This window comes from Lepidochelys olivacea (assembly GCF_965140295.1).
Source record: "Lepidochelys olivacea isolate rLepOli2 genome assembly, chromosome: 1".
Taxonomy (NCBI): Eukaryota; Metazoa; Chordata; order Testudines; family Cheloniidae; genus Lepidochelys; species Lepidochelys olivacea.
Genome location: NC_140411.1, coordinates 287,535,161 through 287,561,900, shown reverse-complemented (window position 1 = coordinate 287,561,900; position 26,740 = coordinate 287,535,161). Strand labels below are relative to the sequence as shown.

Below are 26,740 nucleotides of genomic sequence, written 5' to 3'. Positions count from 1 at the left end.
AGCCACTGCAGGGTTTAGGATCATGTTTTATAAAATATACTTCTCAGAATATGAAACCGCATTCATGTCCTTCAGTTCAGGCTACAGTACAAGCAGGAAGGCTTTCTCATTTTGTGTGCTCAGAGAGTAAAATGAACCCTAGTTAGCCTGGGTTAAAAATCTCTCTGTTTGCCTTCCCAAACCTCTTCACACAGAGATTTTTTTTCTTTCCCTTAACCACATGAGGACAGGAAACCTCTTATTCCTTTTCAGTACAGTGATTATTAGCCATTTCCACAAACGCCTTAGGCTACATGTCCTTGGAAAAACACCCACTTCCTTTAGCTTTCACAATGCTTATGATCCTGATGTAGCCTGACCTCTACCCTAAAAATGCTCTTAGAAGAAGACTCAACCTCCAGGCTGTTTAAATATTTTTCATGCTGAATTTCCCCAGATATTAATGGATCACTAAATATTTTATTAAGATCCTTTTTATGATTCCAATCAACTGAGTGACCACTATTTGAAAATCATAATGTTGCATACACTAGCAATCACTCCCAGATATTGACTGTTTAGAAAATGGATGTATGGTATCTATGCAACTTTGAAATGAGGAGACATTGTTTAAGGAGCAGTGGGCATTACTCTGTTATTCACAAGTGGGAGTAATTAAATTATCCATGTTAGTGATTTTTTGGACAAGAATGGTAAAGACTCAGGATCTGGTGTCAGGACAGTGGACATATCTTCCGGGGTGATTGTGATACTTAATTCATTAAAGTTTGTAAAACACTTTGAGATACAGAAGATGCTATGAAAGTGCTGAGTATTATAATTATGAATGCCTGGAGGTGGAAGTGGCATTTAAACAAAGGACCCCATCTTGTACTCTTTACGGAGGTAAAATTACCATTGCCTTCTTTCATGTTCCCCGTACAGGAAGCTTCTACTTTCCCCATCTTTAAGACATTACTAATATCCCATTTTTGTCATGAAGCATGCAAGCTTCAGAGGTCATATACCATTCTATATATGTCCTGGCTTGTATGCTCATTCCTCCGCTCCTCTATTTTTGTATGCCTTTAGACTGTAAGCCCTCTGGGTGTCAGGCTATATGATCATTTACAATATACTTCAAATGATTACTAATAATAAATCATTCATTAATATTGTCCCCAGTCCTGACTCCTATACTCAACAGATGTTCTGAAATGTGCAAAAGGCTGGTTTCACGATACTGATCTTTAGGAGCCAAAAAAGAGAAATTTGTTCACATATTTGCTTAATTCTGCAGACTCAGAAGTCTCACCAAACTTTGGATAGACATCTAACCTTTTAAGAGTCAGCTATCCCTAATTATTTGCCCTTGTTTGCTCATGGAATTGATAAGTTTTGGCGGTAGCTGACATTATTTGGCTAATATTATAAGGTGGAATTTGAAAATATTGTATGAGTCATGGATCTTTATTCATACAGCAAATTTCATAATTGGCTCAAAATTCCAGTTGTATAAAACACCTGTAAACCATGCATATCACTTTCCAAACTACCAACATATTGCCCACTGGAAAAATATCTCATCGATTCAAGGTATGTAAATATATGCATGATTCAATTATATTCCACATATAAAAGTGATCATTCCTACATGCTCAAAAATAATGCTAACCTCAAATGCATTTAGGTTTTATTTTGATACAACGTTAGGTTTGCCAGTTTTGGTTGGATGTATTCCTGGAGGTTTTATCACGACATAATCTTTAATTAAAGATTAATCTTTAATTCCTGGGGACTCCAGGACAATCCTGGAGACTTGGTAACCCTAAATTGAACACTGCTTAAATATCAGGGTATGGCTGACTGTACCCAGATTAATTTATTGATTCAGGTGAACATAAAAAACTGCCTTGATGCATCTGTGCTGAAATGTTTTTTCCTCCCACTAAAAAAATTATGAATCTTTTAGAGCCTGTTCACAATCCTATTGATTTTAAAAGGGAGCAGTATCGGAGAAATAATGATAGAACACAATCAATGTCAGAATTGTAGGAAAAGCTCAAGGGAGACTGAGGATTTTCAGCTTCAAAAGAATTGTTTCATGGCATGCAGAGATGACCCATGCCTGATGATAGTGTGTGTGGGTGGGTGGGAGAGGGGGCAGAGTGAGGGAAGCTGGCTTCAGCAGTATTACTGAGCATGCTCAGTCCGTGTGAGAATGCTCAGTACAAGCCAAGCAGCAAATCTGGGGGTCACATGACCCCAGATGCCCTTCCCCATACATCACCTCTGATGGCATCTGCTTATAAACTGGCACAAGGAAGCACTTTGTTCACTTGATTTAAATTTAATTTTTTAAAAAATTATTGTCTTAAACTTGGGGATACTTTACTATACCATTGTAAAACTCCTAGCATTTTCTAGGCATCTTACAGTTGAATTCTAGTGTTTGTCTAGCAGCACTGAGAATTTTATTCTGCAATTGAAAATTTATTCCTTAAAAGAATTTTGGATCAGCTACAATGACAATTTTCTATTAAGAAATAAATTTCATTAGGTATTCATTACACTTCATATTAAAAAATAGGACAAAATAGTGTTTATTCATGCCAACCTGCCCCAACGCAGTCTGTCTCTTAACAGCTTGACAGAATTATTTCTTAGAAAATGAGAAACTTCTTAGCAGCACAAAGGGTAGAGTGCCAGACCATGGACATTTTCAGGAGAAAATTAATCATTTCAAACATCACTTGTCACCACAGGTGCCCTAGTTCAAGAGACGCACCCAGCGCTTGGAATGGAAAAACTGACACAAGAGTACTAAGCAGTAGGTTGATATCATCTGAGCAGGAAACTGGGAAGGCTGTTCTATTAAACCATTCAAATAATTTCCAAACCCTTGGGGTCTGGGAGTGGAGCATTCGTGTATTTATCAGAATGTGCCTAGATCCCCAAAATATCTTCTGTAGAAGAGCACAAGGCATTTCTTTCGAATTAATACATGACTGATCTGTTATCCTCATTTTGTCTTGATTTCTGTAAAAGGCAATTACAAAATATCTGTCTGAGACTCTCGCTGCTGTGCAGTGCATGTCAACTAAAAGTGCATCCAGAAGTTAATGATACCTTTTCCAATTACAATGAAAGTGAAAATACAAAGGCATTATGATTCTTAAGCATCACTGACTACTGCTACACTGTAGCTATGCAATTCAAATACAAACAAACTACAGTGTAATTTAATGCACTGTATCCACAGGGTACATTCTGTGGGTGTATACACAATGGTAGCATCAGGAGATTTAACATTCAGAATTATATGAAGAGAGAATGCATTATTTTGTTAAGGGGTTGGCATATCAACAGATTGGAGGCACTGGATGAAATTCTGGCCCAAATGAAGTCAATGGGAGTTTCGTGTATATCCTGTTTATATTGGGCTAAATTCAGGGTGTAGTCTTCTGAACTTTCAATATGTAAGTTACACCAACTTAGACTCATTTACCAATGTGTAACTTCCATCCTGGCATACAGTACCTTTGTATGTGGCCCACTGACCATAATGGGTGAAATGCTGGTTCTTTTGAGGTTAATGAGGGTTTTGCTATTGACTTCAGGGGGCTCAGAATTTCACCAGTGTTTTGTTTCCAATAATATATCAGATCCCTGACAAAATAATACTTTTGATGGCCAACATCTTTCATTAATTTGCCTGCAAATCCCTTTTACAGTGTGATCAAACTATAATTCAGTTAGGTAAACAAAGAACATTCTTACCATTTAGAATGAGTGAAATGCATAGAATATACTTTGCTCAGGATTACTACACTGAGCAAAGTGTGTGACCACACATGACTGCAAGGACATTATTGCTAGAGCTGGTTGGAAAATAGAATATCAGTTTCATGGGAAATGTCAACATTTTGAATTTTGTTTTCGTTTTGAATCGTAACAAAAAGCTGGAATTTAGAAATTTCCCATGGGACAGAAATTCTTGTGGATTCTGATTCAGAACCATTGAAACATTTCATTTCAAACTGTTACATATAATTAAAAAGTATAATAAAATTAATGTAGTATAATAAAGAAGTCAAAATGAAATGAAATAAAATAAAAGCAAAACATTCTAACATCACAGAAATGAAATGAGAAAGTTAAAACAAGCCATTTTTCCTTTCTTCCAGCAAAAATTTCAGTGAAAATGATATGTTCCCACAAAATTATTCTATGTCAACGGAACTGTATTTTTGATGGAAAACTGTTCCATCAGAAAATGTTAACTAACTCAATTTACAATGAAGTAATTCTTACTGTTTTGGGAAATGCATCACTTAGACCAATGAAAACACAGAAGCAATACAAGAAATTAACAACAATAACAATTAACAAGAAATTAACAATAATGTTAACAGCAACTCTGAGATAGTAGTATAAGGGTAATTATCTGGCTAAAAGAGATGGATTCCAACAATGCTACAAACCAGTAGGAAAAGAAAAGGAGCAAGAGAAAGAGAACCATTATAAATGAATGTCTACTCGAGAAGATTTGAGGGCACATTGGTTCATTTAGTCTGAATCACTCAATGTTAGACAGTAAAGGATTTGCAATAAGGTTCTCTGACTCATTCAGGGTACAGTCTTGCAGTTGCAGAACTTGACTAGACATAACTCAGTGGGCATTCTAAAGTCATAGAGTTTAAGGCCAGAAGGACCATTAGATCATCTAGTCTGGTCTCCTGTATATCACAAGCCACCAACACCACCCAGCACTCACACACTTACCCTACAGCTGAAATGAGACCAAAGTATTACAGCCCACAGGAGACTAGATTATTATGTGTCATGGGCAGAAAATAGGCGGGACCAAAATGCAACAGTGCCCGAGGTCCCCTCAAGGCCACAGTTCTGATGGTCCCTCACTGTAGATAGAATACAGATAAGTTATTTAAATTAGGGCTGTCAAGCAATTAAAAAGATTAATCGTGATTAATCATGCAATTAATTGTGCTGTTACACAATAATAGAATACCATTTATTTAAATATTTTTGGCTGTTTTCTACATTTTCAAATATATTGATTTCAATTACAACACTGAATACAAAGTGTACAGTGCTCACTTTATATGTATTTTTCATTACAAATATTTGCACTGTAAAAACAAAAGAAATAGTATTTTCAATTCTGCCATTGCAAGTACTGTAGTGCAATCTCTTTATCATGAAAGTTGAACTTACAAATGTAGAATTATGTACAAAAATAACTGCATTCAAAAACAAAACAATGTAAAACTGTAGCGCCTACAAGTCCACTCAGTCCTACTTTTCGTTTAGCCAATTGCACAGACAAACAAGTTTGTTTACATTTGCAGGAGACAATGCTGCCTGCTTCTTGTTTACAATGTCACCTGGGGAACAAGTGTTGGCATGGCACTACTGTAGCTGGCATCACAAGATATTTACATGCCAGATGTGCTAAAGATTCAAATGTCCCTTTATGCTTCAACCACCATGCATCCATGCTGATGACGGGTCCTGCTCGATAACAATCCAAAGCAGTGTAGACCAATGCATGTTCATTTTCATCATCTGAGTCAGATGCCACCACCAGAGAGCTGATTTTCTTTTTTGGTGGTTCGGGTTCTGTAGTTTCCACATCAGAGTGTTGCACCTTTAAGATTTCTGAAAGCATGCTTCACACCTTGTCCCTCTCAGATTTTGGAAGGCACTTCAAATTCTTAAACCTTGGGTCGAGTGCTGTATCTATATTTAGAAATTTCTCATTGGTCTCTTCTTTGCGTTTTGTCAAATCTGCAGTGAAAGTGTTCTTAAAATGAACAACGTGTGTTGGGTCATCGTCCAAGACTGCTATAACATGAAATCTACGGCAGCAGGTAAAACAGAGCAGGAGACATACAGTTCTCCCCCAAGGAGTTCAGTCACAAATTTAATTCACAAATTATTTTTTTAATGAGCATCATCAGCATGGAAGCATGTCCTCTGGAATGGTGGCCAAAGCATGAAGGGGCATATGAATGTTTAGCATATGTGGCACGTAAATACTTTGCAATGCCAGCTACAAAAGTGCCATTGGAAGATCTGTTTTCACTTTTAGGTGACATTGTAAATAAGAAGCGGGCAGCATTATCTCCCATAAATGTAAACAAACTTGTTTGTCTTAGTGATTGGCTGAACAAGAAGTAGGACTGCGTGGATTTCTAGGCTCTAAAGTTTTACACTGTTTTGTTTTTGAGTGCAGTTAAGTAACAAAAAAAATCTACATTTGTAAGATGCACTTTCACGATAAAGAGAATGCACTACAGTATTTGCATGAGGTGAATTGAAATATACTATTTCTTTTATTGTTTTCATACTGCAAACATTTGTAATAAAAATAATAATATAAAGTGAGCACCGTACACTTTGTATTCTGTGTTGTAATTAAAATCAATATATTTGAAAATGTAGAAAAACATCCAAAAATGTTTAATACAGTTCAATTGGTATTCTATTGTTGAACAATGCAATTAAAGCTGTGATTAATTGTGATTTTTTTAAAAATCGTGATTAATATTTTTGAGTTAATCACATGAGTTAAATGTGATGAATCAACAGCCCTAATTCAAATATGTACAAAATATCCACCATAAAAAAAAAGACCAGCAGGCTTCCTACAAATCTATAAGCAGAGTTATATTAATAAAATGGGACTAAATTTCATACTAAAAAGCATTGTTTAAATACACTTACTTGGCAAAATTGTTTTATAACGGTTTTTAGTTCCATGACTTGGGATGGCAATTTCTTTGGGATCCACAAAATTCATTGGTATTTCCTATAGAAATAAATTAGATTAGATTGGTGTTCTTAAGAAGTCATGCAGGAAATTATACTGGAAGGCCATCTGATGCTTCACAACTATCTGTTGACATCAAAGTATTAACAAAAAAACTGGTTCCCATCTCCAGCCTGTCAACACCCTTCCTTTAATAAACACAAGAGCTGCACATTGACGTGTTGACTTCCGAGGAACAGTTCTGATGAATTATTAAAAGCAAAGGTTTTTATGAGGTTATAAAATAGGTTAAAGTACACAACAGTTTAAGAAGAAGGGGGTTGAAAATTTGCTAGGGTGGAAAAAAGCAAGGATTTACAAACTGTAGCTAATAACTACGCTGTGTGAGAATGCCCTCAAGATTCTTACACCGTAATGCTTAAGTTTCAGAGTAACAGCCGTGTTAGTCTGTATTTGCAAAAAGAAAAGGAGTACTTGTGGCACCTTAGAGACTAACCAATTTATTTGAGCATAAGCTTTCGTGAGCTACAGTTCACTTCATCGGATGCATACTGTGGAAACTGCAGAAGACATTATATACACAGAGACCATGAAACAATACCTCCTCCCACCCCACTCTCCTGCTGGTAATAGCTTATCTAAAGTGATCACTCTCCTTACAATGTGTATGATAATCAAGTTGGGCCATTTCCAGCACAAATCCAGGTTTTCTCACCCTCCGCCCCCCCCCCCAAACTCACTCTCCTGCTGGTAATAGCCCATCCAAAGTGACCACTCTCTTTACAATGTGTATGATAATCAAGGTGGGCCATTTCCAGCACAAATCCAGGGTTTAACAAGAACGTCTGGGGAGGGGGGTAGGAAAAAACGAGGGGAAATAGGTTACCTTGCATAATGACTTAGCCACTCCCAGTCTCTATTCAAGCCTAAGTTAATTGTATCCAATTTGCAAATGAATTCCAATTCAACAGTTTCTCGCTGGAATCTGGATTTGAAGTTTTTTTGTTGTAATATCACAACTTTCATGTCTGTAATCGCATTACCAGAGAGATTGAAGTGTTCTCCGACTGGTTTATGAATGTTATAATTCTTGACATCTGATTTGTGTCCATTTATTCTTCTACGTAGAGACTGTCCAGTTTGACCAATACACATGGCAGAGGGGCATTGCTGGCACATGATGGCATATATCACATTGGTGGATGTGCAGGGGAACGAGCCTCTGATAGTGTGGCTGATGTTATTAGGCCCTGTGATATTGTCCCCTGAATAGATATGATTATCATACACATTGTAAGGAGAGTGATAACTTTAGATAAGCTATTACCAGCAGGAGAATGGGGTCGGAGGAGGTATTTTTTCATGCTTTGTGTGTATATAAAAAGATCTTCTACACTTTCCACAGTATGCATCCGATGAAGTGAGCTGTAGCTCACGAAAGCTTATGCTCAAATAAATTGGTTAGTCTCTAAGGTGCCACAAGTACTCCTTTAGTAATGCTTAACATTCACATAAAACTTTTGACGTGTAGATTGCAAATCCCTTTACAAAGGTGGGTTAAGCACCTTATCCCCATTTTACAGACAGGGCAGCTAAGGCATAGATTTAAGTGACTTACCCAGTGACACGCAGTGAATTAGGGGACTGTCAATAACTGAACCCAAATCTCCTGCCTCCAAATCTGGTGCCCTAACCAGTGAACCATGCAGCCTCCTTTAGAAAATTCAAATGATTTCAATGTGAAACCATTAGCATTATTAGAGGGTCTCACACTTCCTTGCAGGCCGAGCTGTACAACCAAAGAAAGAGAGCAGAATATTAATCTGCTGCCTGTGAGTTGTATAGGCAGCAGCAGAGGGCAGCAGAGAGATTCCTCTGCCTGCTGTGCCAAACAGGCACACCGTAGGACTGATTTACTTCATGCTTCCAGTGCTGCAAATCAGGCTTTTCTGATTTTCACAACCATCAGTAGGGCTCAGCCCATTGATGCCCAGAACAGCCTCTGAAATTCTGGACTCTGTGCCCCATGCCACAACCCTTCAGGCCAAAGCTTACGTGAGTGCTAAGAAGGTGGCAGAATTGTCTCTTGCAAGAAGGGTAGTGGGAGGGGTAGGAACCCAGTCTCTGTCCCTGAACCGAAGTGCCCTGCCCCTCCTAGAGCACTGCTTATCTGAGGCTCTCAAAGTGCTTCCCACGCCTGAGGAAATTCACTCTCCCTCCCCATTGGGCCAACAGGAGCAAAGGAAAATAAGATTCATTACAGTCAGTTCTTGCTGCTGTGATTCCCTCCTGCTCCTCACTCTGTTCCTGACCTCCCCACCAGCCACGCTTGCAACCTTCATGTTAACGTTTACTCCCCCAGACACAAACTGCCACTGAATCCTTTCTGATCTCCATCCTTGCCTCTTCCCCACCTCCACCACTACACCTTGCTCCCTGCCCTGGTCATCTCTCTCCTTGGCTCCTGCAGCCTCCTCCTCACTGATATTGCTGCCTTTCCCCTTGTTCCCCCTCAGCCCAGACAAAGTGCAACTGCTAAAATCACATCCCTCCCCTGCTGCTCTGCTCATGTCACTCACTTCAAGTCCCTGCACCATCCTCCCTGTGCCTCCTGCATCAAGGGCAGACTTCACTTGCAAGTCCTACCCAACTTCACTCCCACCTCCTTCTTTTGCTCCCCCATGCTCAGCCCCAGCCTCCTCCTCACCAACCCTTTACTCTGCCTTCCATTCCCCTTCTCCTTCTGCATGGAACAGTCTCTCCCATGCCCCGTATGTCACATGACCTCCTGCTCCTTCTTCACATCTCTCCCCAGAGCTCACTCCTCCTTACTGTGACCTTGTGAGATCCCTGCATACAGTCCCTGGTGTACTCTGGAACTGAACTGTTCCAACGGGGTCTGGACTGGATTGTGAGCTCCTTGGGGCAGTGACTGTTTTCTTTTATGTCACCTATAGCTTCCCTGGTGCAGTTCTGCACTGTTGGTACAAACATCTCTGGCACTTTGAAACTGAAAAAACACTTTATTGCTTAAGCAGGTAAAGTTGTACAGTCAACAAGAGAGAGCAGTGTATTTAGATGCTGCCTGTGATATGTGTAGTCAGGAGAGGCCGCAGAGAGATTCCTCAGCCTACTGCCCCAAATAGGCTCTATGGACCTGAGTAGTGGAAATCAAATCAAGGTTTTCCAGTTTTCAACAAAACCAACAGGATTCTGCCCATTGAGGCCTAGAACATCCCCTGAAATTTTGGAATTGGTCAGATGCAGCATTCAGAAGTTATCACATTATAGACAGACACAGAAATGCCATCAAGTTGAACATAGAACTTTGCTTTTCTGGTCCAGTTAATCACTTGAGACCTATAAGCACTTACTATTGGTTGTGGGGTTTACTCAGTGGGACTACTCCCAGGGGTAAGTGTTTGTATGGAGGGCCAAGACCATAAACAGCTCTCTAAATTTATATGGTGCTCTACAAACAGACATGGCACTTAATCTTTGTGCTTATCTGTAAAAGGCAAGAGAAAACAAAGGACTAAGAGTGTAAGTAAGAGATTATATTACGATAACATACCTGCTAACCCGTGCAACCCAAAATGCTTCAGATTTCAAATGAGCATTAAGAAAAGCAGTACTTTTGGCACCTTAGAGACTAACCAATTTATTTGAGCATAAGCTTTTGTGAGCTACAGCTCACTTCATCGGATGCATACTGTGGAAACTGCAGAAGACATTATATACACAGATACCATGAAACAATACCTCCTCCCACCCCACTCTCCTGCTGGTAATAGCTTATCTAAAGTGATCACTCTCCTTACAATGTGTATGACAATCAAGGTGGGCCATTTCCAGCACAAATCCAGGTTTTCTCATCCCCCCCCGAAAAACCACACACACAAACTCACTCTCAGGCTGGTAATAGCTTATCCAAAGGGACCACTCTCCCTACAATGACAGGTTTCAGAGTAACAGCCCTGTTAGTCTGTATTCGCAAAAAGAAAAGGAGTACTTGTGGCCCCTTAGAGACTAGCCAATTTATTTGAGCATAAGCTTTTGTGAGCTACAGCTCACTTCATCTGATGCATACAGCACAAATCCAGCACAAATCCAGGTTTTCTCACCCTCCGCCCCCCCACCCCAAACTCACTCTCCTGCTGGTAATAGCCCATCCAGAGTGACCACTCTCTTTACAATGTGCATGATAATCAAGGTGGGCCATTTCCAGCACAAATCCAGGTTTTCTCATACCCCCACCCCCATACACACAAACTCACTCTCCTGCTGGTAATAGCACATTGTAGGGAGAGTGGTCACTTTGGATAAGCTAGTACCAGCAGGAGAGTGAGTTTGTGTGTGTGGTTTTTTGGGGTGTGTGTGAGAAAACCTGGATTTGTGCTGGAAATGGCCCAACTTGATTATCATACACATTGTAAGGAGAGTGATCACTTTAGATAAGCTATTACCAGCAGGAGAGTGGGGTGGGAGGAGGTATTGTTTCATGGTCTCTGTGTATTTAATGTCTTCTGCAGTTTCCACAGTATGCATCCGATGAAGTGAGCTGTAGCTCACGAAAGCTTATGCTCAAATAAATTGGTTAGTCTCTAAGGTGCCACAAGTACTCCTTTTCTTTTTGCGAATACAGACTAACACGGCTGTTACTCTGAAATGAGCATTAATTTGCACACATTTGCATACATTTGCATACGGTTGTGTTTGTTGCATTTGCTACCAGAAAATAAATGAATGAAAAATTCTTCAGCAGCTCTTGTTTTTATTGAATTCTCTATGGCACATTTCACTCATTCACATTCACTCTTCTCTTACCCATAGTCAAATTCATTAAGTCTGCACACTTCATACAATGTCACCTGCACTCCACCTGTGCTCATCCACATGTTCAGTCACATGCATCTACCCTGACCTCATCCACATGCATCCATACTCTGCACCCACACCATCCCCTACCACAAGCATACTTCACACATACAATTTATTCACTCTGCATTCATTCATTTCCTCCCCCTGGCACAATAGCAGTGAAAGCAGGTGCAGAACAGGAATTCTTCCACCCACGTAAGTAAAAGCAGCTCAAACATAGGACCGGTCTTATACAGTGTTTTCCTGGGCTGAGTCTCTGCCCATATTTGAGGCTTCTTTGCTACAACAAAACTCTCTCCATCTGGCATGGGATTGTCCTTGGCCGTGTGTGATGGGGTGTACTCCCCACATCAGCTCTGCAATAGCTGAATTAAGCCAGGTAGGCTCAACCAGCCAATTAAGCTGCAAACAGGGAGATTTAGGCTGTGTGATGTGAGTTAATTAGGAGGAAGCTCACCTGTGAGGGAACAGGCAGGGCTTCTATAAAGCCAGGCGGCTGGCGACAGTGCAGGGAGAAAGACTGCAGTCCCTCTCTCTGAGGGATGGGAGAAGAAACATGGTAGGAAGGAGTCTGGGGTGAGAACATTAAGGTTCGTGTAAATGCAGACCTTGACTGTTCACTTCAGGGCCCTTGACTGGAACCCAGACTAGAGGGTGGGCCTGGGTTCCCCTACCAACCATGGCAGATATTTAAAATTCTTTCAATTTAAACAATTTGGCACACTGACTTGCCTCATAAACAGTGTCTCTTTAAAGATGAAATATAAAGATTTTACTTATCTGAGATAATTTATAATGAAAACTATTTTGCGTCCAACATAACATCATCTGTTTTATTGACTTATGTATGCAGAATTCAAAAGAAAGAAAAGCCCAACAAACCACATGCCCTAGCATGTTTAATACAAATGATATTGTTCATATTCGTTTGTTATACCTCAAACATACTCAAGAGAGTGGTATACATCTTCTCATTCCCATTTGCCCTGATAGTGTACACATTTCTTGCATTTATTAGACTAGCACTATTAAAATTGCCTTGCAAGGTTTGTTTTGTTTTGCTTTTTTCCCAGTAAAAAATGGGCTCACCATGAACTCTGTTTGGAGCAAATGAGAGCATGCAACTGTATCTCGCAGCTGCTGTCTTGTCAGGACCCGACTAGCTGACTGTAGATATTCCATGGCTACTTTTTCTCGTGGGGTATGCACTGCGACAAAAGGTTCGACATTTCCCAAACTGCTCATGTCCAAAGTCAGGGAGACATTGGATCCTCGCCTATAGTGGAAAAATAACAATACATTTATATTAGCTCCCTATCTAATAGTTATAAAATTGTATAATAATGCTATGCTCCTGAATTACCTATGCACTTTAAACTTCCATTGTAGCCATTGGGAGTTTTAGGTATGCACAGAATTCAAAACTGGCTTCAGTGGGAGTTTTGGGTGGGCCAAGAAGCCATAGCATGGCAGATAATTCTGGCCCTGATCTTTCAATCACTCATACATGTGAGTGATCCCACTGAATGGAACTACTCACTACTTGTAAATCATACACGTAAATATTTACAGGATCAGGGCCTCCGTCTGTGGTACATTTGACTGGAAGGATACAAAAAGAGAACAGCATTAAGTAAACATTTCTACATGGTGGGCATATCAAACTGCAAAAGCCAGATTCTTAATAGTAAATGAATCATTTAGGCACTGAGGTAGAGAAGTAGGTTTGCGGGGAAAGAGAAATGTTAGAATATTCCTTATAAGAGGTGGGGGAGAGCCAGAAGCTAAATCTTATTTACTAAAGTTCACAGATTTTGAAAAACAATATGACTCTTCTATGCCCTGTCATGACTCGAGCTAGGCCCAAAACAAAAGCTTGGGTTTGAAGACATATGAAATTTGAGAACTTTCTGAATTCCGAAGTTCTGAAGTTTGTGGCTTAGGCCCAACTCTAATCACAATTTGTGAAAATAAGGAAAAACCATGTGACAATTTAGCAAAAACAGATAATTTTTAACCTATTCTGAAGAAACTAACTGTATTCAATGTTACAGTCTATATCTGTAGACGAGAAGATTACTGTGTAAGAAATTGAATATTGGGGACTTATCTGCTATTGATATCAATGTAAAATTCCTCTGGCATATTCTCTTTTGACATATTAATGTTGTAATATGCTGACTTGACTTGCATAGTCAGCTGAACGTGCAAGATTTTATGCAGTAAAGATAAACTGTGCATTTAAGGCCTGTTCAAAGTCTATTGAAGTCAAAGGAAATCTTTCCAGTGTGTTCAATGGGCTTTTGATCAGGCCTATAATAAAAAGTGGGGTTAAACAGAATACTCTATTTAACAAAAATATTATCTATAAAAGGTCTCAAATTAGAATGCAATGTTAATAATGTAGATTACTCAGAAACTCCTCACAACGTAGAGATATCATTCAAAGCAAAAAGCAACAAGAAAATTCCCCATCTGGCCACTTATTCAATATATCAAAAATGTGAATTTAGTGCTTGTGAAATGTGTGAAATGATACCTCTAGAGAATAAAATAAATCAGGTACAGTGTGGGCAGTGGTGGTGAAAACTACAAAACCTCAGGTTTCAGAGTAACAGCCGTGTTAGTCTGTATTCGCAAAAAGAAAAGGAGTACTTGTGGCACCTTAGAGACTAACCAATTTATTTGAGCATGAGCTTTCGTGAGCTACAGCTCACTTCATCGGATGCATACCGTGGAAACTGCAGCAGACTTTATATATACACAGAGAATATGAAACAATACCTCCTCCCACCCCACTGTCCTGCTGGTAATAGCTTATCTAAAGTGATCATCAGGTGGGCCATTCAGGTGCTGGAAATGGCCCACCTGATGATCACTTTAGATAAGCTATTACCAGCAGGACAGTGGGGTGGGAGGAGGTATTGTTTCATATTCTCTGTGTATATATAAAGTCTGCTGCAGTTTCCACGGTATGCATCCGATGAAGTGAGCTGTAGCTCACGAAAGCTCATGCTCAAATAAATTGGTTAGTCTCTAAGGTGCCACAAGTACTCCTTTTCTTTTTACAAAACCTCACTTTGCCTATTGACAATGTGTCTCAACTCTGATATGAAGGGGATGTTTAATCTCAATTCCCATTCAATTGATGGCTTCTCTTCTAAACTTACCAACAAGGATGCCAGTTAGTACCAGTTGTGATGATGTTTTGGTATAATGTAGAAACTTGCCCACTTAGAACTGGTCTGAAACCATCAACTCACTGGACTGGCCTCGACATCAAAGGTTAACTAGCTACATTTGAGCTGATGACCTACAGATGAAATCCCCTGAATCCATCCTCTCAACACTTTTTCACCAAATAAAGTATTTAGGGATTCTTTGAATGCTGTCATGTAACCTTTAGTGTTTTTAACAAATCAGTATGACATTAAGTAAGTTTGACAGCAAGCTCTAAAAAGGCAGGGACCTCTGAAAGAAAAGTGTGTGTGTGAAACCACCTAAATTATTCTAAATTATATTCTAGAATACAAACTATTCCGTATGATCCATTAAATCCTCATGAATCTGAAATGCTAAAAACAACCAGTCAGTGATATCAGTAAGAGTGGATGTTCCAGATAAGGAAAAAAGTAATGGTTACGTAAATGATGTAAAAGTAACCCCATTTACAGCTCATGGAAATCAAATAAAGAGTAGACTGCCTGTAACTTTAACAATCTCCTCCGATGTGAAAGATGTCTTTAATATATAGCACAGAGGAAGTGGGAGATTATAATATTCGCAGCAGACAAAAAGACAATGTAAGTGTAGTAGATGTGCAGATAATAGGAATACAGTTCCAAATCAGAGGAGGCACAAAGCATAATAAATGAGGTAAAACAGAGGCAAAGAAATGATCAGCAGACTTAGAGAGGATTGTGCACAGACACCAAAAATGTCTCACTTGAAGGACATCAAACTAATCAATGTTCTGTTTTCTGCTTCAAAGGAAAGCTTAATTCCATGACAGATTTGATCTTGAAAAATATGAAGAAAGCAGTGTCACACTTCAGGGCAACTGCCCCTGTATTCCTGCTCTATGGTTCAGCAAGGGCACCCTAGGCTCCAGGCTGCTCAGCCATTACCTTTCTTGGGTGGAGACACCCAAATAGCTGAGCTATTTCCAGGCTAAACAGCTTCCTGCCTACACTGTGAATTCCCCAACTAAGTCAGACTGCCTAAGCAGACCTGCTTTTCTTTTCTCCTCAGAGATGGTAAACAGTATAATTGCCAGAGTTATAAGTTACCACCAGCTCATTCTAAGCAAGCACATTTATTCTTAAGGCAAAAGTATTATAGAGAAAACATAAAACAACAAAAGAACCTACAGACATGCTAATAAGCTTACCAGAAGTCACCCCATGACTCCAACAAGGGCTCTGGCTGCTGAACAGTCCTTTAAACCCCTCCCAGGGGTTTTCCTGGGGTTACCAGTTCATCACTCCTTTTACTCAGAACAAGAATACAGACAGGTTCAAGCCCTTCCAACCCTTCTCAGGAAGAGCCCCCCATGGACAGAAGGTCTTGTCCATTTGCTGGATCAGAAAGAAGGCCCATAGTCAGCTTTAAATCAAGCTATTTAACCAAAGGTCCTTGCTTTGTCTGCTGGTCTGGGGAGAATCCAGTTTGAACCAGTATATGCGAGCCTCTATACAGGTGACAGTGGTTTTTCTTTGGGGTGTTACAACCTGAGTGAATCTGCCTAATCACACCCCACTGTTGTTAGTTCTTGGAGGGCTGTGATGCAGAGAAAACGCATGCCTGCCAACTATCTAGAGAATAGTGTTACCAGGGGCTCTGCCTGCTTTTTACGTCTTGAATTTATGTCTAAATTCCATAAAGCACTGTTCAGTGTTCAGTTATAAAAAGATAGAGAGAGACAATATAATATTCAGGTTTATTCCTTCCTCCACATATACTGTCCTCTCTCATCACACACTTTCTGAACGTAGAGTTCTATAAGTTCCTACACATTGCCCTATATATAAGCGTACTATTACACCCCATATCAGGAAGCTCTTGTAAAGCCACTCTGTCATAACAGTGAACAGCTCCACTCACTTCCCTTTCTATAATCTCTAGTGGCAGTTCTTTCCACCCACTGGCCTCACCCCTCTCTCCATTGATCAATAGCTCCACCCACTCCCCTTTCCCTCTAGGATTATAAATAGTTTTATACATTTCTTATCAGTTCTTAATAGGCATGTTTCCTTTGCCTGCTGGTACTTCCACTGGGATGGTGACTCCACATTGCTCACAGTGTGGGACTGTATCAATAAGGCCTCTTAATAAGCAATGTATTACTACAGATTTATTTCCATAAGCCACATACTACTGTACAAATACGTAAGTAAGCAGTATGAGTGATGGCAGTTGCTACAAATTTTGGGGCAGTGGATTCCTCTGTAACTAGAAGATTTGTAGTTGCTTTTATTAATGCTTATCTTTTTTTTTTTACCATCTATCTATTATTGTTAGGTTAACCCTAATTCTCCCAGATTGCAGTACTTTTCTTGGTAAAAGATGTTGCTGTCCTGTTTCCTGGACTCATCTCCCTGGAATAAGGTCTATCAGTGGTGATCACTTTTTTTTTTTTTTTGAGCTAACCAGTCTTTCCATATCCACTAAACACTCCACTCAGTGCATTTTGTCCACTCAGGCAAAACTCTGCTTTGATGCACTATCTCCCCTCTCTTATGTACTTGCCAGTGGATCCTTTCAATAATGCTAATCATTTATTTATTTATTTTAGTATACTATTTATCCCCTGTTGTTTTACGTGAATAGAAATGACCCAGCTGTCATTTAAAAAAGTTTCTCATTTATCAAAGAAAGAAAACTTTTGCTGGACTCAGTGATGCTCAAGAGAAGACTTCCTGTACACAAGTGTATTTCAATTACACGGATGGGTGGCTTATAGCAAGAATTTGGTATCCAGGCCCCACAGATGGTGCAGTGAGTCAGAGACAGTAGCAGGTGACAGAGGCAAAACAGAGCTCAGCTGATTGTAGCCATCTCGCTGCCTTTTGGGATGGGCTAGGCCAGGGGTTCTCAACCTTTTTCTTTCTGAGGCCCCCCCCAACATGCTATAAAAATAGGATGACCAGATGTCCTGATTTTATAGGGACAGTCCCGATATTTGGGGCTCTTATATAGGCACCTATTACCCCCCACCTCCTGTCCGGGTTTTTCACACTTGCTATCTGGTCACCCTATATAAAAACTCCACTGCCCACCTGTGCCACAATAACTGGTTTTCTGCATATAAAAGCCAAGGCCAGCATTAGGGGTACTAAACAGGGCAATTGCCTGGGGCTCCATGCCACAGGGGCCCCCATTAACTACATTGCTCAGGCTTCAGCTTCAGCCCCGGGTGGCAGGGCTCAGGGACCTGGGCTTCAGTACCATGGGATGGGGCTTTGGCTTTATGCCCTGGGCCCCAGCAAATCTAATGCTGGCCCAGCTTGGAGGCCCCCCTGAAACCTGCTTGAGGCCCCGTAGGGGGCCGCAGACCCCTGGTTGAGAAGTACTGGGCTAGGCTGCTTCACTCGGGAGGATGATAAGGCCCTCAGGAGTGGGAGGAAGATAAGAGTATATCTGACATTTCCAGGACTCAGAAGAAAAGGATGGAGCTTGATATGACAGTGAAGTTGAATGGATGGCACACAACATGTGCTTGTACCAGCCATTGCCAAGAAATCCATTGCCAAACTTTTGCAGAACCTAATATTGTTGGAAAGTAGGCAGCTGTGGACTAGAAAATCCATGGGAGAAGCTTGTAGCAGATAGGAGAGGCAAACAACTCCTGCATGTGGGCAGTTACAGATATATGTAGCAGTTTCTTGCAGCTTGCCCAATGCTCTCTAGATAAACTAGAGTCCCCATCAACAAAAAGCTATAGCTCAGATATAGAGCAATAGAAATGTAGCGTAGAAGTGCAATGACAGGTAGGCACTTCACTCAGCAGCTGTCATTCAGTAGTGAGACACAAAAATCAACCATTTCCGAGGCAGTGGCCACCCCTGGTCTTCAGAACAGAAACAGGGAATAGATTGAATATAGATAAATTACTAGCTACAACCACAGCAACATTTGATCTAATTAAAACTACATAACTGAGCACACAGTTGACAATCTACAGGGACGTTGCATAGAAAATAGCGTACTGCTAGGCATAGATCAATGGTTCTCAACCACAGGTACTCATACCCCTGAGGGTATGCAGAGCTCTTGAAGGGGGTATGTCATCTACATCAGTGTTTCTCAACCTGGGGGTTGCGACTCCCCTGGGACAGGCTTGGGGGAGTCACAAGTGCAGGGCTGGCGTTAGGGAGTGGCAAGCAGGTCAGCTGGCCCCATGAAGCTAACTTACATGCTTCAGTCCTGGGTGGTGGGGCTTGAGTTTGAGCCCTGGGAGGCGGGGCTCGGACTTCAGACTCCTGAAAGAGATACAGAAGTCTGGAAAGGTTGAGAACTTCTGGCATAGATCATCTGACACTAACCTCCCACCTGTGACTATTCCCAAAACTGCCACAGTCTGGGCCATCAGTAAATGAGATCACATGCATTCAGCCATTTGCATAGGACTATAATTTGCAGTGCTCCAATATACCATGTGATGGGTGGTTCTAAACAGGAAATTGTGCAGCTACAATCAGATACAATGCTGTCAGTGTTCATTCCCCACAAGCCCTGGGAGGTGCAATTTGCTGAGAGGCGAAGTGTGAAACATCCTTTATTCATTTTGTACCAGGGACGCTTTTTTGCCAGGGCCTGTGAATAAGCATCTTAATGTTACTCCTCCAGCTCAGAGGCACAGCGACGGCTGTGTAATAAATGAGGTGGAAGGGTGAGGGGGGGGAAATGGCTTTCAGCACCACTTTCTTCTTGCAAGTAGAGGGTATGGAGAAGGCTGAATAACTAGTCTGTGAATGTGTAGTGACTTTGACTCCACTCAGTCAAGCTATTCTATTTATTTAAATTAATATAGAGTGTAATAAAAGAGCACCCATCCAATGCAATGGGTGCCACTGATAATATTAAAAAGATATACTAAACAGATCTGTCAGTATCCCCAGATCAACTCAAAGACACAGCAACATCAGAAAAGACTGAAATTAACTGACCCCACACGTACTCCCGTGTTCCATACCGAGGCCTACCCAACTCCCATTTCCTCACCGGCCAGGGGGAGAAAAGGTTGGCCATGCAGCATGCCCTGTAAGTTGACAAACCCAGGCTGCCATAGACCTGTGGAGGAAGTGCCTTCATAACACCCTAGCAGGCGCTTCCCCACTTATAATAAAGGGGCATCAGCAAGGTACCTATCCTAACTGCAACAGTGTTGGATATCATGGGGAGAGAGAGTCTCTTATAGATGGGTGGGTTCCAGGCTATTTCGGCCTTTATAGACCAAAAACAACTTCTTAAATCAATCTGGAAATCAATAGTACAAGAAGAGGTGTGCAATAAGCCTGGTTAACCTTATCTGCACTGTTCTAGGCTGTGAAAATATGTACCAAATTGGGTCCAATCGTAACTCTTTGAAAGGCCCTACTGATTTCTGCTGGTAAAAAAGAAAGAAAGAAAATATTCATAGTGTTTTGTAACAAAGTGCAGCTAAAATGTTAATATTTTCCTTGGCTTTTACATTGTTATATCTAGCAGTCTTGGCGAAAGGGCTACTTCCTTTCTAACAAAAAGAAATATACCTAATCTAATTATAACTTTGAATTTATAGCTTTTTCCATTTCATGGGCTCTTTCAAAAAAATGGGTGTTGAGAACCAAATTACTTACTATGAAGTGTAGAATTATTTTTTTAAGTCCAAACTTAAGTCACTTAAAGTTCTGTAATAGAGCAAAGACAGAAGTGGCCAGTTGCTAATTTAGCCAAGAAAGCATTTTTAAAAGAGCACAGTAGAAGATGATCAATGCACAATAAGGCAGATGATCGCCTTAGTGGACCATAATTCCATTAAAACAGTAATCTGAAACTACACTTTGAAGAAATGAGGTAGGAGACTTAATAAATGAGGTAAACATTATACTAATCTTAGAGACATTGATTAACTTGTCAACACAAATATCCAACACATGGGCTTACTTACTGACCTATACATCAGGTTAGAGTGCTAGACTGTGCTCTTTCTCTGAGTAGGTCTGCAAATGTGTAGGGATCAAGGAGCGTTCCTCATCTTGGACCCTCACATGGGGCAGAGCAGAAGACCGGTCACCAAGCTCACCTGGATGCAGGAATTGCATGAGTGAGGCAGTGCAAGGACACTAAGTAGAAAGGCTAGCAGAAGAATGACTATATAGAGCCTGATCCAAAGTGCATTGAAACGGCTGGGAGTCTTTCCATTGACTTCAATAGATTTTGGATCAAGACCATAGGAATTGCCATAATAAGTAAGACCAGTGGCTTAGTCCAGTGACCTGTCTTTGACTGGCTAAACTCGCTTTGCATGTCAGAGAATACTGGGAGGCATAGGGGCTCTCTGAGACACAGTTCCTCCTGGAGTCCCAGCTCTTGGGATACCACACTCCGACCATTTCAGGAGTCACGCAGCCTATAATGTGTATAAATACACATTAATCCCAGCTAGAATGAAACAGTTTTGTGAATCTGATTTCTACCACTTCTGAATAACTATGAACCTTTCAGTCCTAGTGAATAAGGTTAACATTCCATTTATCCAGTATATATTCTGAGCCAAATTTGGAGGTAAATGAGTCCTTTGCTTGAGAATGGTGAGCAGGATTTGGTCCTATGTGGCCAAAATCACTCCTCTTGCAATTCCCCTGAGATTTTCTCTTGATGTGAATTATCATCACGTGAGGAATTGGTGGAATTTTAAACATTTGGTATATTAGCACGTTCACTGCAAGTAAGCTTGGGTCTAACTCTTTGGTTGGTATTGAGTATGTGAAGTAAGTTAAACCAGGAAGTTACCCACGTATAGGTACTGTCTGGTGCCAGCTATGGGGGTATAAGATATACCCAGGGCCATATCTTTAGATGGTGTAATGATTGTAGAGCCACTGAGTCAATCCATGTTAGTATCTTTTAAAAGTTACATTTATAAAACAAATTTTAGCAGTAACTATGGTGGAAAAAATGATTAATGCAACGTTTGCTTGAAAAGCCCCTAAAGGAAGCTCCACCTGTCCATCTCAATGGCCTCTCAGGTTAGCAAATGCTATAAATCATTAGCTAGGTCATTTCCAGGTCTACCTGTACCCTAAAATTAATCCACCGTTTGTGATTATGAAAATCCAGTTACCCAACAAGTTCTCCTGATTGTTTATTTAAACTTGGTAATTTCTTTAAATACACGCTCCAATGTTTATTCAGCACTCTTTAAAAATGCAACGCCCAGAGTCCCAGTCCTCCGCTTTTCATTCTCTTTAATGGTTTGGGAATCAACTGCAGCTAGTTGCTGCCCTCCAAAAGTCATTGCCCTGTGACCCTGGAATTTCAGACAAGGGAGTTGCTTCCTTTGTGATCTCAGTGCCCCATCCCTTTGCTGAGTTTCTCTGTTGCTGAGGGGTAGCTGTTGAACTGTGCAGGTGGAAGGAAGACATTAATTAGCGGGAAGAGCACTGATGTCTGCAGAGGTGGGAGCGTGGTTTGAGTTCTAAGAACACATACATAGCAGTGGAAACTCAACAGTGCTATTGTCTGTGGATCTTACTGCAGAGACAGGAGGAAAAAAAAACTTACATTAGCCTTCCTACATTGAATTTTTATTTCTGTTAATTCATACTATTAGTATTACTTGTGTGATGCTGGTAGACCAGGGGCCAGCTCTTGGCAAGGCTGTAGGCGTCAGCTGAGCACTGACAAATTCATAGCTGGAAACCAGACCAGCTAACTTGTATGCTAGTATTGTTCAAGATAAGTGTTAGACTTGTAAGGATATCTTTAGTGTTTAGACTCTATCAAATGCTTCTAAATTGTTGGATGCATTAATCTTATTTGTAATGTCTGTATCCCATTCTTTAAGGTCATATGTAAGTTTTGCTCACAGGCGGCGGGTATCAAAGGCCAGGGTAGGCTAAGCCTCCCTGGACCCGGGTCACGGCCCCGCCCATGTTCTGCCAGGTGGCCCCGCTTTCCCTCCTCCTCTACTCTGAAGCCAGCAGGGGCTCAGCTCCAGCACTTGCCGGTGGCAGCCCCGGGTAGGGCTCAGGCTGGCCCAGGGCAGGGTTGGCCCAGTGGCCCAGGCCGGAGCTCAGCCTGATACTGGGGACAGCCCAGTAGACCCAGCAGCTCAGCCCAACACTGGGGATGGCCCAGCGCTGGGGGTGGGGGCTGCCTGGTGTGGCTGGGAAGGGGGGCTGTGGCTCTTTCAGCCAGAGGGGGTGTGTGTCTTGGGGCTCTTCCAGTCACGATGGGAGGCCTGGAGCTTCAGTGGGTGGAGGGGCAGGGCCTCGGGCAGAAGGGGTGGGGCCAACAGGTTAGCCTCCCCAAAGGTGAGCTGTATGGGCCCATGGTGTCCATGCTTCATCGATAAGAGAGCATGGGGGCCCGGCTACACCAGATTTTGGAGCTGGGTCTCTCCTCCAGCCCCACACTCCTCCCCCAGAGTGTCTCCCCGGCTCTGCTTGCTGCCTCCGGGTAATTTTAAAGGGCCCGGGGCCCCCGCCGCCACCACCAGCAGCAGCTCAATGGGCCTAAGGTGGCTTCCTGCCCACCCGCTCTGCTTCACTTCCGGAAGTGGCTGGCACATCCCTGCAGCCCCTGGTGGGGGCGGGGGGGGGAAGGCGTGTCTCTGCGTGCTGCCCATGCCCCGAGCTGCGACCAATGGGAGCTGCACGGGCGGTGCCTATGGGCAGCTGTGCGTGGAGACCCCTCCGACCCCTGAGTAGGAGCTGCTGCCAGAGGTGGGTGTGGGTTGCTTCTGGGAGCTGCCCGAGGTAAGCGCTGCACCCCTCACCCTTTCCCGCACCCCAACCTCCTGCCCCAGCTCAAACCCCGCACCCAAACTCCCTCCCAGAGCCTGGCCTCTGCACCCTCTCCTGCACCTCACCCCCGCCCCAGCCCAGAGCCTGCACCCTGCACCCTCCCCGCATCCCAACCCCCTACCCCAGCCCAGACGCCACACCCAAACTACCTCCCAGAGACCATCCCCCGCACTCCAACTCCCTCCTACACCCCCCTCAGCCCAGAGCCCGCACTCAAACTCCCTCCCAGAGCCTTAGTGAGAGAGGGGGACTTGGATCCGTTCTGGGCACCACCAAAAATTATACAAATCTGCCGCCTCTGCACCCGCTGCCCATGGTTTTGCTTTCTAACTGTAAAGATGCCTGCTCTGAACTTGTGAACCTAGGCAGAAGGAGTGGTTTCCCTGCACATCAAGCAGGATGATCAAAACTAAATGGGCCATTGTGGAACATCAGGATACAGAGACTGGGTTAATGGTCCTCTCATACCCATGAAGGTGCTACGTGCAAGAAAACTCATCCCATCAGTCTGAATTCTGGAAAAGGGAAACAAAGATAGCTAACATTAACATTTTTCATCTCTTTGCTGCTTGCACTCTCACAGGGCTGGAGCAAGGAAACAAAAGCAAAGAGATCCCCACGGTCAGCCTGTATTAGCCCAAAGAGACATTCAGTGCTGACAGATTATTACAACTCTGTCACCTTTTGGAATCATAGACTGTAACTCATTTGTGTATATATGTTGCCTTCTTTAACCTGTAAATAACTCTCTCATTTCTTTTTCCTAGTTAATAAATCCTTAGTTAATTTACTACAGTAAACTAGAATAGAGTTTACAAGTGTAGTCTTTGGGGTGAGATCTGAGGTACAAATTGACCTGGGGTAAGTGACTGGTCTTTTGGGACTGCGAGTGACCTAATATTTTGCGATCTTTGGCATAAGTGACGATTATCACCAAGTCCAGCTTGCTTGCATGGGGACTGTCTGTGACTCCATGATAGGACTGTTATAATGCTTTAGGAACTCACATTTGATACTGGGTTGGTGAAATCTAATTGTAGAAAATACCACCAATTTGGGGTGTCTGTCCTGCTTTTTGACAGTCTACCCTGAGGTTGGCACTCATGGTTATGACAACTAGCATTAGATATGGGGCCCGAGTCTCTTCTCAGACTGGCATAAATCAGAAGGAACTGCATTAAATTAAATTGAGTTATACCATTGTAAAAACCTGCATAAATGAGAGAGCAGAACCAGGTCCATGGTTTCTTATGTTTAAAATATTAGTGGTGAGCCTAGAATTTGATTTCCAGTGTCAAATTAAGAAATTACTTTTAAAAAACCTACTCTTTAATTATTTTCCCATTTTAGTAGTATACATCACAGCTTTGTAAAGAGGACAACTGAAAAAATATAAAAGGAGTACTTGTGGCACCTTAGAGACTAACCAATTTATTTGAGCATAAGCTTTTGTGAGCTACAGCTCACTTCATCGGATGCATACTGTGGAAAATACAGAAGATGTTTTTATACACACAGACCATGGAAAAATAGGTGTTTATCACTACAAAAGGTTTTCTCTCCCCCCGCCCCACTCTCCTGCTGGTAATAGCTTATCTAAAGTGATCACTCTCCTTACAATGTGTATGATAATCAAGGTGGGCCATTTCCAGCACCCATTTTTTCATGGTCTGTGTGTATAAAAACATCTTCTGTATTTTCCACAGTATGCATCCAATGAAGTGAGCTGTAGCTCACGAAAGCTTACGCTCAAATAATTTGGTTAGTCTCTAAGCCCTGGTCTACACTAGGACTTTAGGTCAAATTTAGCAGCGTTAAATCGATGTAAACCTGCACCCGTCCACACAATGAAGCCCTTTATTTCGACTTAAAGGGCTCTTAAAATCGATTTCCTTACTCCACCCCTGACAAGTGGATTAGCGCTTAAATCGACGTTGCCGGCTCGAATTTGGGGTACTGTGGACACAATTCGATGGTATTGGCCTCCGGGAGCTATCCCAGAGTGCTCCATTATGACCGCTCTGGACAGCACTCTCAACTCAGATGCACTGGCCAGGTAGACAGGAAAAGAACCGCGAACTTTTGAATCTCATTTCCTGTTTGGCCAGCGTGGCAAGCTGCAGGTGACCATGCAGAGCTCATCAGCACAGGTGACCATGATGGAGTCCCAGAATCGCAAAAGAGCTCCAGCATGGACCGAACGGGAGGTACGGGATCTGATCGCTGTTTGGGGAGAGGAATCCGTGCTATCAGAACTCCGTTCCAGTTTTCGAAATGCCAAAACCTTTGTGAAAATCTCCCAGGGCATGAAGGACAGAGGCCATAACAGGGACCCGAAGCAGTGCCGCGTGAAACTGAAGGAGCTGAGGCAAGCCTACCAGAAAACCAGAGAGGCGAACAGCCGCTCTGGGTCAGAGCCCCAAACATGCCGCTTCTATGATGAGCTGCATGCCATTTTAGGGGGTTCAGCCACCACTACCCCAGCCGTGTTGTTTGACTCCTTCAATGGAGATGGAGGCAATACGGAAGTAGGTTTTGTGGACGAAGAAGATGATGATGAGGAGGAGGTTGTAGATAGCTCACAGCAAGCAAGCGGAGAAACCGGTTTTCCCGACAGCCAGGAACTGTTTCTCACCCTAGACCTGGAGCCAGTACCCCCCGAACCCACCCAAGGCTGGCTCCTGGACCCAGCAGGCGGAGAAGGGACCTCTGGTGAGTGTACCTTTTAAAATGCTATACATGGTTTAAAAGCAAGCATGTGAAAGGATTACTTTGCCCTGGCATTTGCGGTTCTCCTAGATGTAGTCCTAAAGCCTTTGCAAAAGGTTTCTGGGGAGGGCAGCCTTATTTCGTCCTTCATGGTAGGACACATTACCACTCCAGGCCAGTAACACGTGCTCGGGAATCACTGTAGAACAAAGCATTGCAGTGTATGTTTGCTGGCATTCAACCAAAATCCGTTCTTTATCTCTCTGTGTTATCCTCAGGAGAGTGAGATATAATTCATGGTCACCTGGTTGAAATAGAGTGCTTTTCTTCAGGGGACACTCAGAGGAGCCCATTCCTGCTGGGC

The 26,740-nt window shown here is 42.2% G+C and overlaps 1 protein-coding gene across 5 annotated transcripts in view; it reads right to left on the bottom strand.

The window, feature by feature from the left end:
- Positions 1 to 26,740, bottom strand: part of PTPRR (protein tyrosine phosphatase receptor type R) — a 201,012-nt gene that overhangs the window by 20,181 nt on the left and 154,091 nt on the right. For all 5 annotated transcript variants that reach the window (XM_084637636.1, XM_084637640.1, XM_084637639.1 and 2 more), the window contains 2 exons: positions 12,746 to 12,932; positions 6,730 to 6,814 (listed from right to left, as the gene is read on the bottom strand). In XM_084637636.1, the coding sequence (XP_084493762.1) occupies positions 6,730 to 6,814; positions 12,746 to 12,932 (272 nt within the window). The remainder of the gene's footprint in view (positions 1 to 6,729; positions 6,815 to 12,745; positions 12,933 to 26,740) is intronic.